Source organism: Archocentrus centrarchus, chromosome 22 (genome assembly GCF_007364275.1).
Source record: "Archocentrus centrarchus isolate MPI-CPG fArcCen1 chromosome 22, fArcCen1, whole genome shotgun sequence".
Lineage (NCBI taxonomy): Eukaryota > Metazoa > Chordata > Actinopteri > Cichliformes > Cichlidae > Archocentrus > Archocentrus centrarchus.
The window spans coordinates 9,301,497-9,315,150 of NC_044367.1; the positions used below are offsets into that span (position 1 = coordinate 9,301,497).

Below are 13,654 nucleotides of genomic sequence, written 5' to 3' on the forward strand. Positions count from 1 at the left end.
TGAGCAGGCACACGGGATTTCACAAGAGAGATCACTTGTTGCATTTCTGATTCTCACGCCTCCAGCATGTTGTCTTTGCTGTGGAATGCTATAGCAATGCATCACAGAAAACTGTGTCAGAGCAGAAAGTGTTTTGCAGTGGAATTTGTTTGCGTAAAAAGCTTTAAAGTCTCATAGTTTCACAGACACTCATTGTTGCTCACATTGAGCCTTTTTGTTTTAAAGATAATATATTAAGATAATCAACATTTCATAATGCTCAAATATTGCCATGTGTTGGAGAAGGCTGTAGATCTCTGTCTCCAGACTTCAGATGTTCTGCCTCGCTCTCCAACCTTTAAACACACCGGGCGTGAAGGACAAATGAGATTTTTTTTTTTTTTTTTTAGTGCTCCTTTTAAATTGATCCAATAAACAATAGCCGTCCCGCCCTCATCCTCCCCTGCTCTCCTGCTGTGCAATTCAGCACCAGAACGGTCTGCAAGACCAGACACAATTACTCACGCAGATGAAATTATCATAACATTTACCCAAAGCTGAAACTGAGCATTTTTGAACATCCTTCTTCTGAGAAACCCCCCTCCTCCTTCCACCTACGACCACAAAACTGCTTTCATGCTAGAAGACAATCAGGATGAAGAGCTAGTGTTATCTGCGGTATTTGGGTATGACCTCACAAGACCTGCTGTCTGACCAAGGCTGGGCTCAGTCTGTTAGTGGTGCTCTCATGCTATGTAGCCTCTGGGCTGATGCGTTTAGCCCGAGCTGGATTTCTGTATAAGCCTCTTTTCTAAGGCCTGACCATAGTGGGCAGTGTGGTTTGATGCAGCTATGCTGGGCCTGAAATCTGGGATGCTGCATGTTTTTTGTTGTTGAAGGATAAAAAAGTGTTTCCAGATATTGCTTTGACTGGCGCAGCGATTCCAAACTGAGGCTTTGGTGGATATTCTTCTGGCTCTTTGTTGTATGTACTCCAGCTTCCGCTGTGTCAAGGCCCTTAGACAGCCAGCATTTAAAATAGATTTACTGCAAGTATTGGCTTATTCTTTTATATGAAAAACCTTTCTTTTTTGTGTGTGCGTGTGTGGCAAATACAGGACATTGGACTGTGATCAAAATCAGAGTGCAATACATCAGTTAAATACCCAGATTATTAAGCATGCAAGACTTCTTAAAATGGTCAGTCCACCTAGCTGTATCTGTTGAAACAGTTTCTAGCAGTTGTCCTTTTATCATTTCTGCTGGGACCGTTTAGATATGCGTTTGTCATCATTGTCACGGTTGGTCTGCAAAGTTATGACTCAGTGATTAGCCGTTGGAAGGTTTTCCAACAGAAACTTGGCTGTCGGGTTACTAAGAGGAAGTGCAGACGCTCATTTGCACGATTCCAGCATGACAGAGATCTGACAGGTGTTGTGTTACCGAATACCAAGTGCACACTCACCAACACATGACATAGCTAACAGTAGCTTCTAATCAACACATTAAAGTCACGTCATGTCCAACACAGTGAGCAGATGACTCGGCTGGTTGAAAACGAAAATCTCTGATGAGGTAATGTATATGTATGCCAAATGTCACAACAAAATAAAACAGCCTGATTACTTTAGGTTTTAGACAAAAGTTTATTGATTTTTATGCCTGTGTGCTGGCAGCAGCACACAGGCATAAAAATGCTCAGAATTCAAGAATAAAGTGAAAAGATTGTGGTCATCCTAGATAAAGATAACGGAGATCTGATATCCTTCCCAAGAATGGGAAGATTTTTTTGCCATAAAGCAACCATTTTTACACTAATTATTACAGAACTTATCAGAAATGTCTCAGATAAAATGATGAAGTGATGACATTTTATATATCTATAAAGTCAAAGGTCAACTTCACTCTGCCATAATGTTTTACAGCACTTTTCCGGCCCTCATTCAACAAGATAACTCGGGAACCGAAGAGCAGATCATGACCATTTTTCACATACGGCCAGATACTGAATTGCTTTCTAATCTTTAGTGCCCCCCTAATAAATTCTTTGAACCAACACTATGTTCTGGGTCTTATATAAGTCTGGGCAGACAGGGATGTAAACTGCAATTTGACTGTGAAGTTTAAGCTTACAACCACAAAGTGGTAATTTAGGTTTGCCTTCTGGCACTATTCTGCCTTCAAAACTGACTTCAGGACTTTGTCCTACAGTGCACCCAAAGAAAGCAAGTACACGTCTCCTTATGAGAATTTAGATTCTTTAGGGGGCAATGAAAGGCTGGATGTGTAGAAGATAGGAGGGTGAGGGTGCTGCAGTATCTTACATTCCCCTTAATTGATCAGCAGTTCTTCAAAAAGGGCAAAATTCAACCTCTGGAAAGCTCTGTCATTATAGTGTGCACTTCATGATTGAAATTTTGTGGCTTTTGTAATACCCTTTTTTAAATTTGCTGTGTATTTTTGCAGGACCCCCCCCCCAAAAAAAAAAAAAAGCTGGAGAACGTCTCCTGACGCTGACTCATTAGTAATTATTAAACAATAGCTGTGATTTTTAGATGATTTTGTAGATTGTCGAGTTGATGGAAACAGTACACAGACAGATCAATTGTACTGTTTTTGTTTATTTTACATATTAATGTGGATAAAGAACTGTGTTATGGAAATAGATGTACAAACAAAGCACACAGAAATTTCAAATTGTTGTGTGATTTTCTTTATTTTCTCCTCTTGTAATACCTCAGCTCTCTTTTGACATCTCCAAGGCTCAGACTTCTTACAGTCCCTCGGCCTCCTTTGTTTTAATAGCAAATCTGTTGCAATCAGAGGGCTTTTCCAGGAAGGCTGGAATGTGAAAGACATAATTTTGCTTTTACAACGATGTATTGTTGGATATTACTGAAACCAAACCCCCACATTTCCCTATTCTAAGATCCCTGAGCTCATCCATCATGAAGAGAAATGCCAGGGCGCCAGGAGTTCAGGTCTTTGCTGCCATTTCTCTTTTCACTGTTTATATCTTTTACTTTTACAGATTCCAAAGGCACTTTTCTGACTCCACCCTACATACTTTATTCTGTTGAATACTTTGACTACCTATGAACTCAGTTATACAGCCACACACGTGCAGTGTCTTTGAGTACAACAAAGCTAATGATAGTTTTTCACCTTTGCAGATTTATCTCAGGTTTTTTAGAAATTACTATTTAATATCATTTGTATAGTATATTTAATATACTGCTGTTTCTCTTTTTAATTACAACTTTAGCATTTTGGCTGAAGCTGTTTTTTTTTTTTTTTGTGCCCCCCCCCCCCCCCCCCCACCCCCCATCCAGTCCCAGTAGTGATCATATTTAGATGAGAGGGTGGACTTATTAACTAACAATATTAAGCTTGGTTAGCAAGCTGCATCCTTATTAAAAGCACAGATACACATGCTCACTAATTAGGCTTGATTAGTCTTGATTTGATGGTCTGTACCACACAATTTTTGATAATTCCATAAAAACATTCTCCAAATGGCAAAGACGCCACAAACATAGCTGGGAAGCTGAGCGACTGCAGTTAGCGTCGGTGAGCAGGGGTGAGCGCAGGGTTTTGTTTGTGCTGGCGCAGTGGGAACCAACAACAAGGTAGGGGTGGCGGGAAATCAGAATAATCAGAAATCAAATCAGTTTAGAAAATGGTGGAAAAAAAAACCCACTGGACATGCTGCCCTTTGTTGGCAAAGTGGAAGAAATAATGGGGAAAAAACTTTTTACTCAATAAGTTATAGTCCTACTTAAGTAGCTTACAAGTGTACAAGTTTTTAAATTAAAAGGTAAGTAAAGTATCTAAACATACTCATGCAGAATGGCACTTTTCAGAACCATATACATAAACTGGCTCATTGCAGGTGCTGCTGATTTTAATTATCATATATTGCTGGGTAAGCTTTACCAAAATAACAAGTAACTCATTCTTCAACATAAATAATATAGACTACAGCTGTCAGCACACATGGCAATCAAAGCAGTCATGCCCTTTATTTTAAGCCTCACCATTATCCAAATGGAAAACCTATTAAAATATAAATAAGTGAAATAAAATCACCCACAGTACAGTTATTATGATGGGTGTTTTTTTTTTAACTAGGGTACTTCCGCCCTCGTTCCACCATCGTTGCTTAACTAACTTTTTATTCCAGACTGTAAACATGCTTAAAGCTGCTAAGTTGAACAGTATTGAAACTGACTTGATTTTGGAACCAGCCGTTCCAGGAGCTAAGGTTTTTGTAGTTTCAGGTTGGCTGCTTGGATCAAACATGTAACTTCTGCCATCAAATAAAAGAGGTTCTTGTGTTGCATGTAAAGGGCTAAAAACAAGAAGTACATTTGGGTCTAAATCTCTATGATTTGTTTGTTCTTTGCTAGCAAAAGCAGTGTAGTAGAACAGACCTTTGGGCTTTTATGTCTGCTGATTTCTGTAATGAATGATGATTAATCCTCTACTATTTAAAAAGCTTAGGTTTTGTCTGCACAGGAATTTCACCTTGGCTCCAGTGATGCATGTGCATTACCACTGGTTTCTCTAAACTGGCGTTTGCCATTCATAAATCAGTGACACACACACACACACACACACACACACACACACACACACACACACACACACACACACACACACACCAGTTAAATAGTTCCTTGATTAACTTTGCCACAGTGGATCAGAACAGATGTTTTAGCTGGGACCACAGTACAGGCTTGTTAAAAATCCCATTCTTAAGCTTTGGAGGTTTTTAAAGTCGCCTCTTGGCACAGCGACCATCTAGTTAAAGATGTATGACGGTTTATGGTGTTTATGAGTAATCCATTTATCACAATTTGGAATTGGTGATCTGTCAGGTTGCAAGGTGAAAAGCCTTCAAGCATGAAATGGCAGGATTGTGACGGAAGCCGTTTTGAAGAGATGCAGTCTTGCTTTATTCTTCTGTCTGTATGAAAGATAGAAACACTTCCTCAATCGTGCGCTCACACGTTTGCCGGTGTGACAGCTTGTGCCGCGGCCACCTGCAGTCAGAGATGCCTCCTGCTGTGTGTGGAAAGGACTTTTTCAGAGTGTGTGAATGCTGCCTGAATCACAGCACTTGTGGTGTTCATGATGTCATAACTGGCCTGGGGTCACACTGGGGTGTGCTGTTTCAAGGCCTAGCCATGTGCTGATGTCACATAGCTAATCCTCAGCTTGTTTATATGTGTGCGTGTCTGCGTGCGGGTGTGCGTGTGTGTCTTTTACTACCATTCCACCTCAGCGGTGGCCTTGAACCCTCCTCCCTTGGCTTTGTACAGTGGCCCATTGTTTGTGTTTTGTGGTTTCCTACTCACCCTGGGTCCCAGTATTACGACACCAAACACCCACCGACCTCCACCCCGACACACACGTATATGCACACCGTTTAGTTACAGAGTGATGCATTGGCTAAATATGAACATTGTAACACCCGAGGCGAGGAAACATCCCTCATTCTGAGAAGAAATGCGTCACACTGCCCATAAAGCACCTGTTAATGTACAGAATTCCCCCTACATCATTAGTGTCGTGCCTTCTGCCCATGATGCCAGTAATCATGCTGGGCTGAGAAAAAGGCATACCAATTCTGAAGGTTTTCCTGGTGCAGTTCATCATTGTGTCCAGTAGGGGGCACAACAGAGCATGGTTATATTTGCTGTATAGGAAGGGAGCATTTGCACAGTTTCTTGTATATTTGCTTGTTTTATTTAATTTTAAGTTACAAGAGTTGTTTATTTACCTAATGGTGTTTGCGTGATATTTCATAGTTACGTGTCAGACGAGAGCTTGAGCTCACGTTATTGGAATGATAATAGCAGCTTTCCTCAATCCAGGGGTGGCGTAGGGGGGAGTGGGGCTAACTTCCCCCTCACCGACCCTCTCTTCTCTTCTTCCTCCACGCTATACCCCCTTTCTCCCAGCACATGGATGCTGGACTCCCTATGATATTTTCCAGATGCCTTAGCGAGTGCATAGACAAAGCTTACCACTCCTCTTCAGATTGCTCCCTGTCCTTAATGCACACACTCACTCTCTCCTGCAGCTCACTGTCTTGTTAAAGAGACACTTCCTTGGCCCACCAGACTTCCTTGATATAATCTGTTAAAACAATGGCTTTCTCTGTGCACACATGGTCTTCCTTTCCCTTCATGATGGGATGATCTCTGTGGGTGCATATGTTTGTGTTGCATATACGTTATAAGCATAACCCTGGTTGTAAATTTTTAATGAAAGTTGTCATATTTAAATTTTTTTAAAGTGTTTCCTTGTTTCATTAGGGTCTTTTTTTTGTGCTTGGATCTGTGTGTTGGCCAGTGTGTGGCACTGGTCACTGCACAGATGTGTACACACTTGTGTGTGTGTGTGTGCGTGCATGCAAGACTTTTGGACTGTGTTCCACCCTGCTTGATTAGCCATTAGCCAGTGGCTGCCCTCTCTGATTTCCCCCACAGTATGATAATCTGTTGCCATTGTTGTCCAAGCCAAAGCCCTGCCAGCAACCGGCAGGCCCAATTCCAGCCCACATTTTGGGTTTAATGACCTAAGGCAGTGGAATTACCCCATCACAGTTTCTCTGTGGGCTGCTGTCTCATGCATGTTCACCATGTCGTCATGCAAATGTTAACTGAGATGAGAGCATGTGTCCAAATCTGCCTCTCTGCTCTGCACTCCAAGGCCTGGTTGTGAAAGCAAACAGACATTGGACAGTGACAGTGTTTCTTTTTTTTTTTTTTGGTCAGTCTAGAATGAGCAGCATGGTGTTGCACAGTCACCTCACAGCAAGATGGTTCCAGGTTTGATTCCACCAGCCTGTTGGGGCATTTCTGTGTGAAGTTTGTATGTTCTCCTTGTGCCCGTGTGGGTTCCTTCCATGTACTCCAGCCTCCTCCCAAAGTCCAGAGAAATTCGCGATGGGCTTCAGCCCTTCGGCAACCCTGAATTAGACAAATGATGGATGGGTGTCTTGAATGGCTGTTGTCGTGATCTAAAATTCAGAGATGTTTGGCTTTTCTTATGACTTTGTGGCAGTGCAAAGTGTAACGGCTCAGTGACTGTTCAAAGGACCACGCTGCAGATTTTACACTTGAAGATCAGTTTACTTGTGAGGACTCTTTGGTAAAACCTTTTTTTTTTTTCTGTGGCTCTACAGATGTTTTATCAAGTCTGAGAAATTTAAGTCCCGATGATGCTATCAGGATCATCAGTGCTTGGGGTTTGGACATTTATAACAGGAATGCTGCTCACTAGAAAAGTGCTAGAACTAATGCAATCTGTTGAACTGATTTTCTAAATCAACCGATCACCTGATCTATAAATGTCATAAAAAGATACACAAGATGATAATATGATATAATATGATGATAATATGATGATAAAGTCCTGCCATTCAGAATCACTGATTTTTAAGTCTGTGTTCAGCTGTTTCACATTATAATAACCAGTTTTCATTGTCACTCCTGTAGGGCTCCCTGTCAAATGAGCGCGACTATGAAAGCGTTGTGATGATGAGGATGAGGCAGGCCGCCGAACGTCAGAAACTCATAGAACAAATGCAGAGAGAAGACGAGGAGGAAGCTGCCAGGTCGTAGCGCCACGGGACTCGGCTCGGTAGCAGCCCTGCGAGAAATATTCGATGAAAAATGTTTCAGGCTTTAGTTTCATAAAGTCTCTTATTTGTTTTATTATTTTTTTTTGTATGTAATACAATATGTGCTAAAATAAACAATTTTCATAATCAAGACATATTTTGTTGTCATGGTCTTTTCTGACAATGTAGGATAGCAAAAGGAGATCCAGCAGGGTCCAGGGCTAATCTGTGTAGACCCAGATCATTTGTGATTTGAATCGTATTAGACTGGAATACCTTTTAAATATTGCATTATGGTCCATGCATTAAGGGGCCCTCTGGGAATTGATTGCTAGTATATTAAGCATCCCAGAGTACTAATACATTTGTAGATAATTTTTTTTTAAACAAGGTATTAAGAGTCCAATGAGATTGGCCGTGCTACACCACACGTAATCAAAGTTGGGTAATGATGTAATTTACATCTGTCAGCCATTGTCTGGTTCGATGTGACTACTCGCTGCCTCATTACTCTAGCCAAACAAGTGTGATGTGTTTTTAAAAAAAAAAAATCATTCCTGTCTGCACACTCATTCAGAAGCCCTGTGAAATGAGTTGAGTGTTAGTAGGAATCCAAACCACAGACCCTCTGATGTGACTACGTGGAAATCATTTTTTCTTCCATGCTTAAACCAGCAATCAGGCTGTGATTGGAACACAAGGTAGGCTTTTATGGAATTCTTGTGGGCTTGTGTGATGAAAAGTGAACATACTCTGGAGGCCCTCCATTACAGAGCTGGTGGTTTAGATGATTTTTCCCTCGTCTCTGTATACAACATAACTAAATTTCTACTCCAGACTGAAAAATTAGATTGTAAAATGGTGTTCACTGAGGTCTGGGGTGTGTGTGTGTGTGTGTGTGTGTGTGTGTGGGGGTAGAGTTGCATTTTACTTGAACACCTAATCTCAATGCAAACCCTTAATTTTATGCCACCTATATTAGGGATATCCCATCTTTGTCATCATGCTTATCAAAGAGTAGAAAAAAGTGTGGGAAACCGTGTTGAGACCAGTGCACAGGCATGGATTAGGACTGCCTCCATGACAGCTGTAAGGATGTCACTGTCAAGAAGACCCTCAGATGATAAATCTCAGCAGTGAGTAGATGACTAAATGAATAATAACACAATTATATTTTTGTCTTCTTTTCCACAACGTTACCTTATTAGAAAACACTGGATGATGTCTTTGTAAGAGACCAAAAGCCCTTCAAATTCAACAGTGTGCCATGTGCCAAATACATACTGGCACATGTAACATTTTATTTCTATTTATTTGAATTTTTATATCAAAAAGTTAAACATTTTGGAAAATATGGGAAATTCTTGCTGAGAATTTGGTGAGAAACCACTTTGATGACAACATCAGGAGAAAGCTGCTCTTACATCTGAGGCAAAGCAACAAATAAATGCCTACACTCAGAGAGGAGAAAAAAACTGACACTGATGGAGAAAGATGTATTAAAGAGAGGAAATTAAAGGAAGATGGGAGCATATTTTAAAAGGTAAGAACTGCTCAGCAAGTGACATTTGATAAACTGGAAATTTAAAGCTTGCTGTACATGTGATGTCCTAATTCATTTTAGAGCTTTTAAAGCAGATATTTTTGGATGATGTGCTGTCTAGTGGTTGGAAATCAGCCACACAGCTTGTGAAACATCTGCTTACATCTTGATGAGTTCAGGTGGCTAAATTCACAAAGAGCAGTGAATATCAGTAGTGGCACAGGTCAGCCGGAGCTCACAAAGCAAATGATGTGACTTATTTCTAAGTAATTCTTTTCTCCATGCTGCACTGCTACACCTGATCTCAGGGTTCCTCCATCTGCCAAATCCCACTTTAACCCCTGCCTCCACTCTTAGCTGCTTTAAAACCCACTAATTAACACATTTTTATTGTGGGTAAGTCTAATCACCAAAAAATAAAAGTCAACACTTTGACAGGCTGTTAGGTGCTGAACTATTTCTTGGCAGATGACTTTCTGGAGTCATGCCGTCATTGTGAGGTAACCAGTGGAGACTCTGGGAAGTTACTGGTCCAAGCCAAGAAATAGTCTGGCGCATAACCCCCCCCAATTTGGCTCTGACTTAGGCTTGAACACACAGACACAAGATTTATCAGTCTTCTCATCCAACTGTCAGTAAAAAGACTTTTTTTTTTTTTTTGCAAAATCAAAGCACCATTGTTTTAATTATTAATTGAAAGTTTTTTTTTTTAATCCTTCATGAAAGACCCATACTTTGAGCTCCTGTCTAGATCAAGCAGACCTGTAGCCACGACTGTGCTTGTTTCAGTGTGACCAATCTCAGTATTTCCATTTCACACACCCCTCTCCACCCCTGGCTTTGATGGCTCACGTCATAGACCGTGAACCAGCGTAAATTAAAATTGGAAATTTTTCTTTTCCGATGGTGACCTCAAAAACAAATTCTCAAACTTCAGATTTTGTTGTCCTACAGTAAACTCTTGCACAATAGGCTTATGTAATAGATATCCAGAAGATTCTAGATTCTGTATTGCTCATTTATGTTCTCTGAAGTGACACGCTACCGCTCTGTGAACCACATGAAGTCAAACCTTACAGTGCCAGACTACTGCGGTCACCCCTGGGCTTTGTAACAAGGTCCTGTGACTGTGGAACATCTATCCATTCAAACAGTCTGTTTTTTCCCTGTCCCTCGGGGGACTATGGCGTAATCGCGTGTCTGTATTTGCAGGCCTGTCTAGCCATGCTTTCTCCTGTCATTGTGTTATTTAGGAGCCACACTGCAGCCTCACAACATCCAGTCTAGCTATCCATCTCCCTGCCACTCCTGCGCTGCCTCGCCGTGGCTGTTACACAATGTCCAGCTGTGGAGAGCAGCAGTGGTGTGTTGGGAGACATCTGCGCCTCTCCTTCTGCAAAATCCCCTCATCACATGGTTTTGTTTATGTGTAGCCTCTTTCAATATCCCAACAATGTGAACAAAAGCACACACATACAAAAAAAAAAAAAACCACACACAAGGAACACGCAAACTATCCAAATGACAAGAGGAAATACAGTTACAGGAAATAATTCGCCACCAACCCTGCCCCGAGCCCACAGTGGCTTGTGCTGCATGCAAACCAGGATGGATGAGCCTATTGCTCTGTCATATCACCAATTACGGCAGTGGCATGGGATCCTCGCAGTATCTCGTTCCTCCCCGTTTTCCTCACATCGCGCATATCGAACCAGTCATTGTGGTGCATGCAAACATTATCTGGAACGTCTGTGGTCACAGGACTGGGAAGCACCGTCTCCTTTTGATCTTTAGTGGGGAGGTGGATGCTAAGTCATGTGTGAGGCAGCAGGTCTGGTAAGAGTTTGGCTGTGAGCTAGTTGGCAACATTTCTGGTTTGCGGGCTAGTGATCCGGGCTGGCCCCAGACATTTGTTGGCAGACCTGAGGCTGTAATGAAACCACCCAGCGTTTTTTGGCTCACACAGCCAGACTTCTGCTCTCCGTGTGCCTGCGATGCTAGCGTCTCATCTTCAACATGTAGAATCCCTGTAATGCCCCACAGAGCCGTAACAACCCACAACAAGTAACAATAATGTTTATCGTATTTTATGTTTGATCTTTTGGATGCATCTGTTTTACAGATCTTCAGACGATTACACATAGTGTTTAATTCTTTTTAAACTGATGTCTTTTAATAATAAGTACACAATCCACAATCATAACATCATTAAGTTTTAAACATTGGCTAAAAAAAAAACCAAAACATCTTTACACAGTGATGCAAGTACAAATATATGTAGCCTAGTGTTTTCCATACAAAAAAGCGAGACGGGCTATGTGATATATACAATAAACTTACTTCAGTCCCTACACTTGATCACTGGGGTAAAGAGTATTGACAAAGGATACTGTAAATCCTCTGGAATTATTGCCCCGACTCTTCAAGGTAATCTGAAACCTTATGTAAGGAATAATCTCAACTTTACCTACTTCACTTTTACTTGACTATGAGCTTATTTTATAGCTGTCAATATCTTGCATGTAGAACATAATTCATTCACCCTTTAAAAAGCTTATAGAAGCCCCCCCCCCCCACACACACACACACACACACATACAGTAGCCTCGTGACCCATCACTCCATCTCCTTGTGAAGACACCACACCAGTGTCTGTCCCACACCTGTCATGGATACCACACGGAAGCCGATCTTCTCCAGCTTGTCCAGCACCAGGCGAGGTGGTTCGTCCACGTGGTATTCGGAACTGAAAGGAGCATAAACACAGAGCAATTCTGCTTTCCACAGATGTGGGGGGATTTCTGTGTCTCTCAGTAAACTTTTCATGGAAAGCGGAGCACTGTTAATTGTTCTAGTGCTTGTTCACTTCCTTCCACACCTTGTTTCATTTGAATCAGATTGCCAATGGCAACACCTCCCTGATCTGTATTCCATCACCTTGAACGGTTTACTCCAAAGCTGCAAAGCAGCAGCTTTCCCTCTAACCACACTGAAGCCTTTTCCTCTATATGACCTGATTTCAGCTCTGCCGTCAACATGTGCATGCTAACTGCCAACATGAACGAAGCATCAGTTTTAAGTGCATAAATATGGCGATGCTGCCCACTGTGAGCACATTTACAGTACACTTGGGATTTAATTCTGCGTGTGTGTGTGTGTGTGTGTGTGTGTAGTTCAACATTAGAATGGAACAGCATTCAGTTTAATCTTACCTTTTTACAATCAGTGGTGGAAATGGTTTTACAAAAACAATTCAATCAGGAGAAAAATTCTGTGAGTCTTGTAAGAAACATTTACCCCGTGGTGCTTTTGTGGGTTAAAGCCTGCACTGAACTATGCTTACAGAACTTAAAAACTTACCAATTATCCTTGGGTGTTTCCCAAATTTGACACTATATTTAACACAGTTACTGACACATTCACATTTTCAGTACTCACAAATTGTTTCCCAGCATGGTTGTTTTCCTTGCTCCCAGGTAATTCATGAGTACTGGATCCGAAAATTCATCCCCCACATTTGTTGGACCATTCTCCTGCAAGACAGCATTAAGTATATTACCTGCACAGCACCTATATTACCTTATAATATACTCTAGATTTATTAAAAAACTACTGCATCGCTAAAACAATAGGCGCTGCCTATTGTTTGTGCAGCTCTCCCTGGTTACACCTGCAGCCCTCTGGCAGGTGCAGATGATAATCTCTAATATCTGAATAGGATAAAAATAGATGATCCAATATATTCAGAGGCTACGGAATTAGCTTGCTGGAGTCGTGCAGACAACAAAATGAACATGCGCAAACAACAGGCCGACAACTGAGCAACATGTGTTTTTAATTTACGTGGCACCAAAAAAAAAAAAAAAAAAAAAAAAAAAAAGTCCCACGCACACTGCTTACTCCTTCTGTAGCCTTGACTGTTTTTTTTGTTGTTTTTTTTGTTTTTTCCAGCATGCCGAATATTACAGGCCACTGCATAACAACAATCTGCAGGTGACAAGTGACAACCTTGACTGATTAATAGGCTAGTGCGCGCAGTGTTGTGCAGCCAAATAAATACATCTGCAACTCAAAGGCGCCTCCTATGACAGCATGATGCGGAGTCATTTACATATACGAGATACACACCAGTCGAATCTGTGTACTGATGAACATGTAAGGCATCCTTGGTCGCTGGCTTCGCTCCGTAATTCCCCCGGGAGTGACTGAAGAGGTCTCTGCGCGGACGCGACGGTGCGCTCTCCGACTCGCGCTCCGGCTGACGGCGCTTGGCGGAATGCGGAAACACCCACCGCGACGAGCCAATCACAAGCCCTCTCTCAGCATCTGTCACCAGCCTGCTCCGCACAGAGTCTTGCTCAACTGGGATCGCTGGTTTGTTGACATGAGAAATACTGGCCGATGTGCATGTACGAGAGGAAATGTTATTGTTTGTTGCAGAGCTTACCGAAAGTTTTATTTAATAAGCAGCTTTTCTTCTTCTTCTTCTGATGATGCAG

The 13,654-nt window shown here is 41.7% G+C and overlaps 2 protein-coding genes across 2 annotated transcripts in view; one reads left to right on the top strand and one right to left on the bottom strand.

The window, feature by feature from the left end:
- dnajc17 (DnaJ (Hsp40) homolog, subfamily C, member 17) overlaps nucleotides 1-7,732 on the top strand; it is a 34,645-nt gene extending 26,913 nt beyond the window's left edge. Inside the window, exon 11 of the mRNA XM_030718800.1 lies at nucleotides 7,488-7,732. Within this exon, the coding sequence (XP_030574660.1) occupies nucleotides 7,488-7,613 (126 nt within the window). The 3' untranslated portion in view covers nucleotides 7,614-7,732. The remainder of the gene's footprint in view (nucleotides 1-7,487) is intronic.
- A 3,552-nt stretch (nucleotides 7,733-11,284) lies between these two features.
- Nucleotides 11,285-13,441, bottom strand: gchfr (GTP cyclohydrolase I feedback regulator). Its single transcript, XM_030759096.1, has 3 exons — nucleotides 13,284-13,441; nucleotides 12,594-12,688; nucleotides 11,285-11,901 (listed from the first exon to the last, which is right to left on the bottom strand). Exons 1-3 carry the CDS (start codon nucleotides 13,317-13,319, stop codon nucleotides 11,772-11,774), a joined length of 261 nt encoding a protein of 86 aa, XP_030614956.1. The 5' UTR covers nucleotides 13,320-13,441; the 3' UTR covers nucleotides 11,285-11,771.
- Between the last annotated feature and the right edge of the window lie 213 nt (nucleotides 13,442-13,654).

Coding starts and splice junctions, on each gene's coding strand:
- gchfr (XM_030759096.1), bottom strand. CDS start 13,319: ATGCCTTACATGTTCATCAGTACACAGATTCGACTG. Junction 12,689..13,283: donor TCAGTACACAGATTCGACTG/GTGTGTATCTCG, acceptor GCTGTCTTGCAG/GAGAATGGTCCAACAAATGT. Junction 11,902..12,593: donor ACCATGCTGGGAAACAATTT/GTGAGTACTGAA, acceptor TGCTCCTTTCAG/TTCCGAATACCACGTGGACG.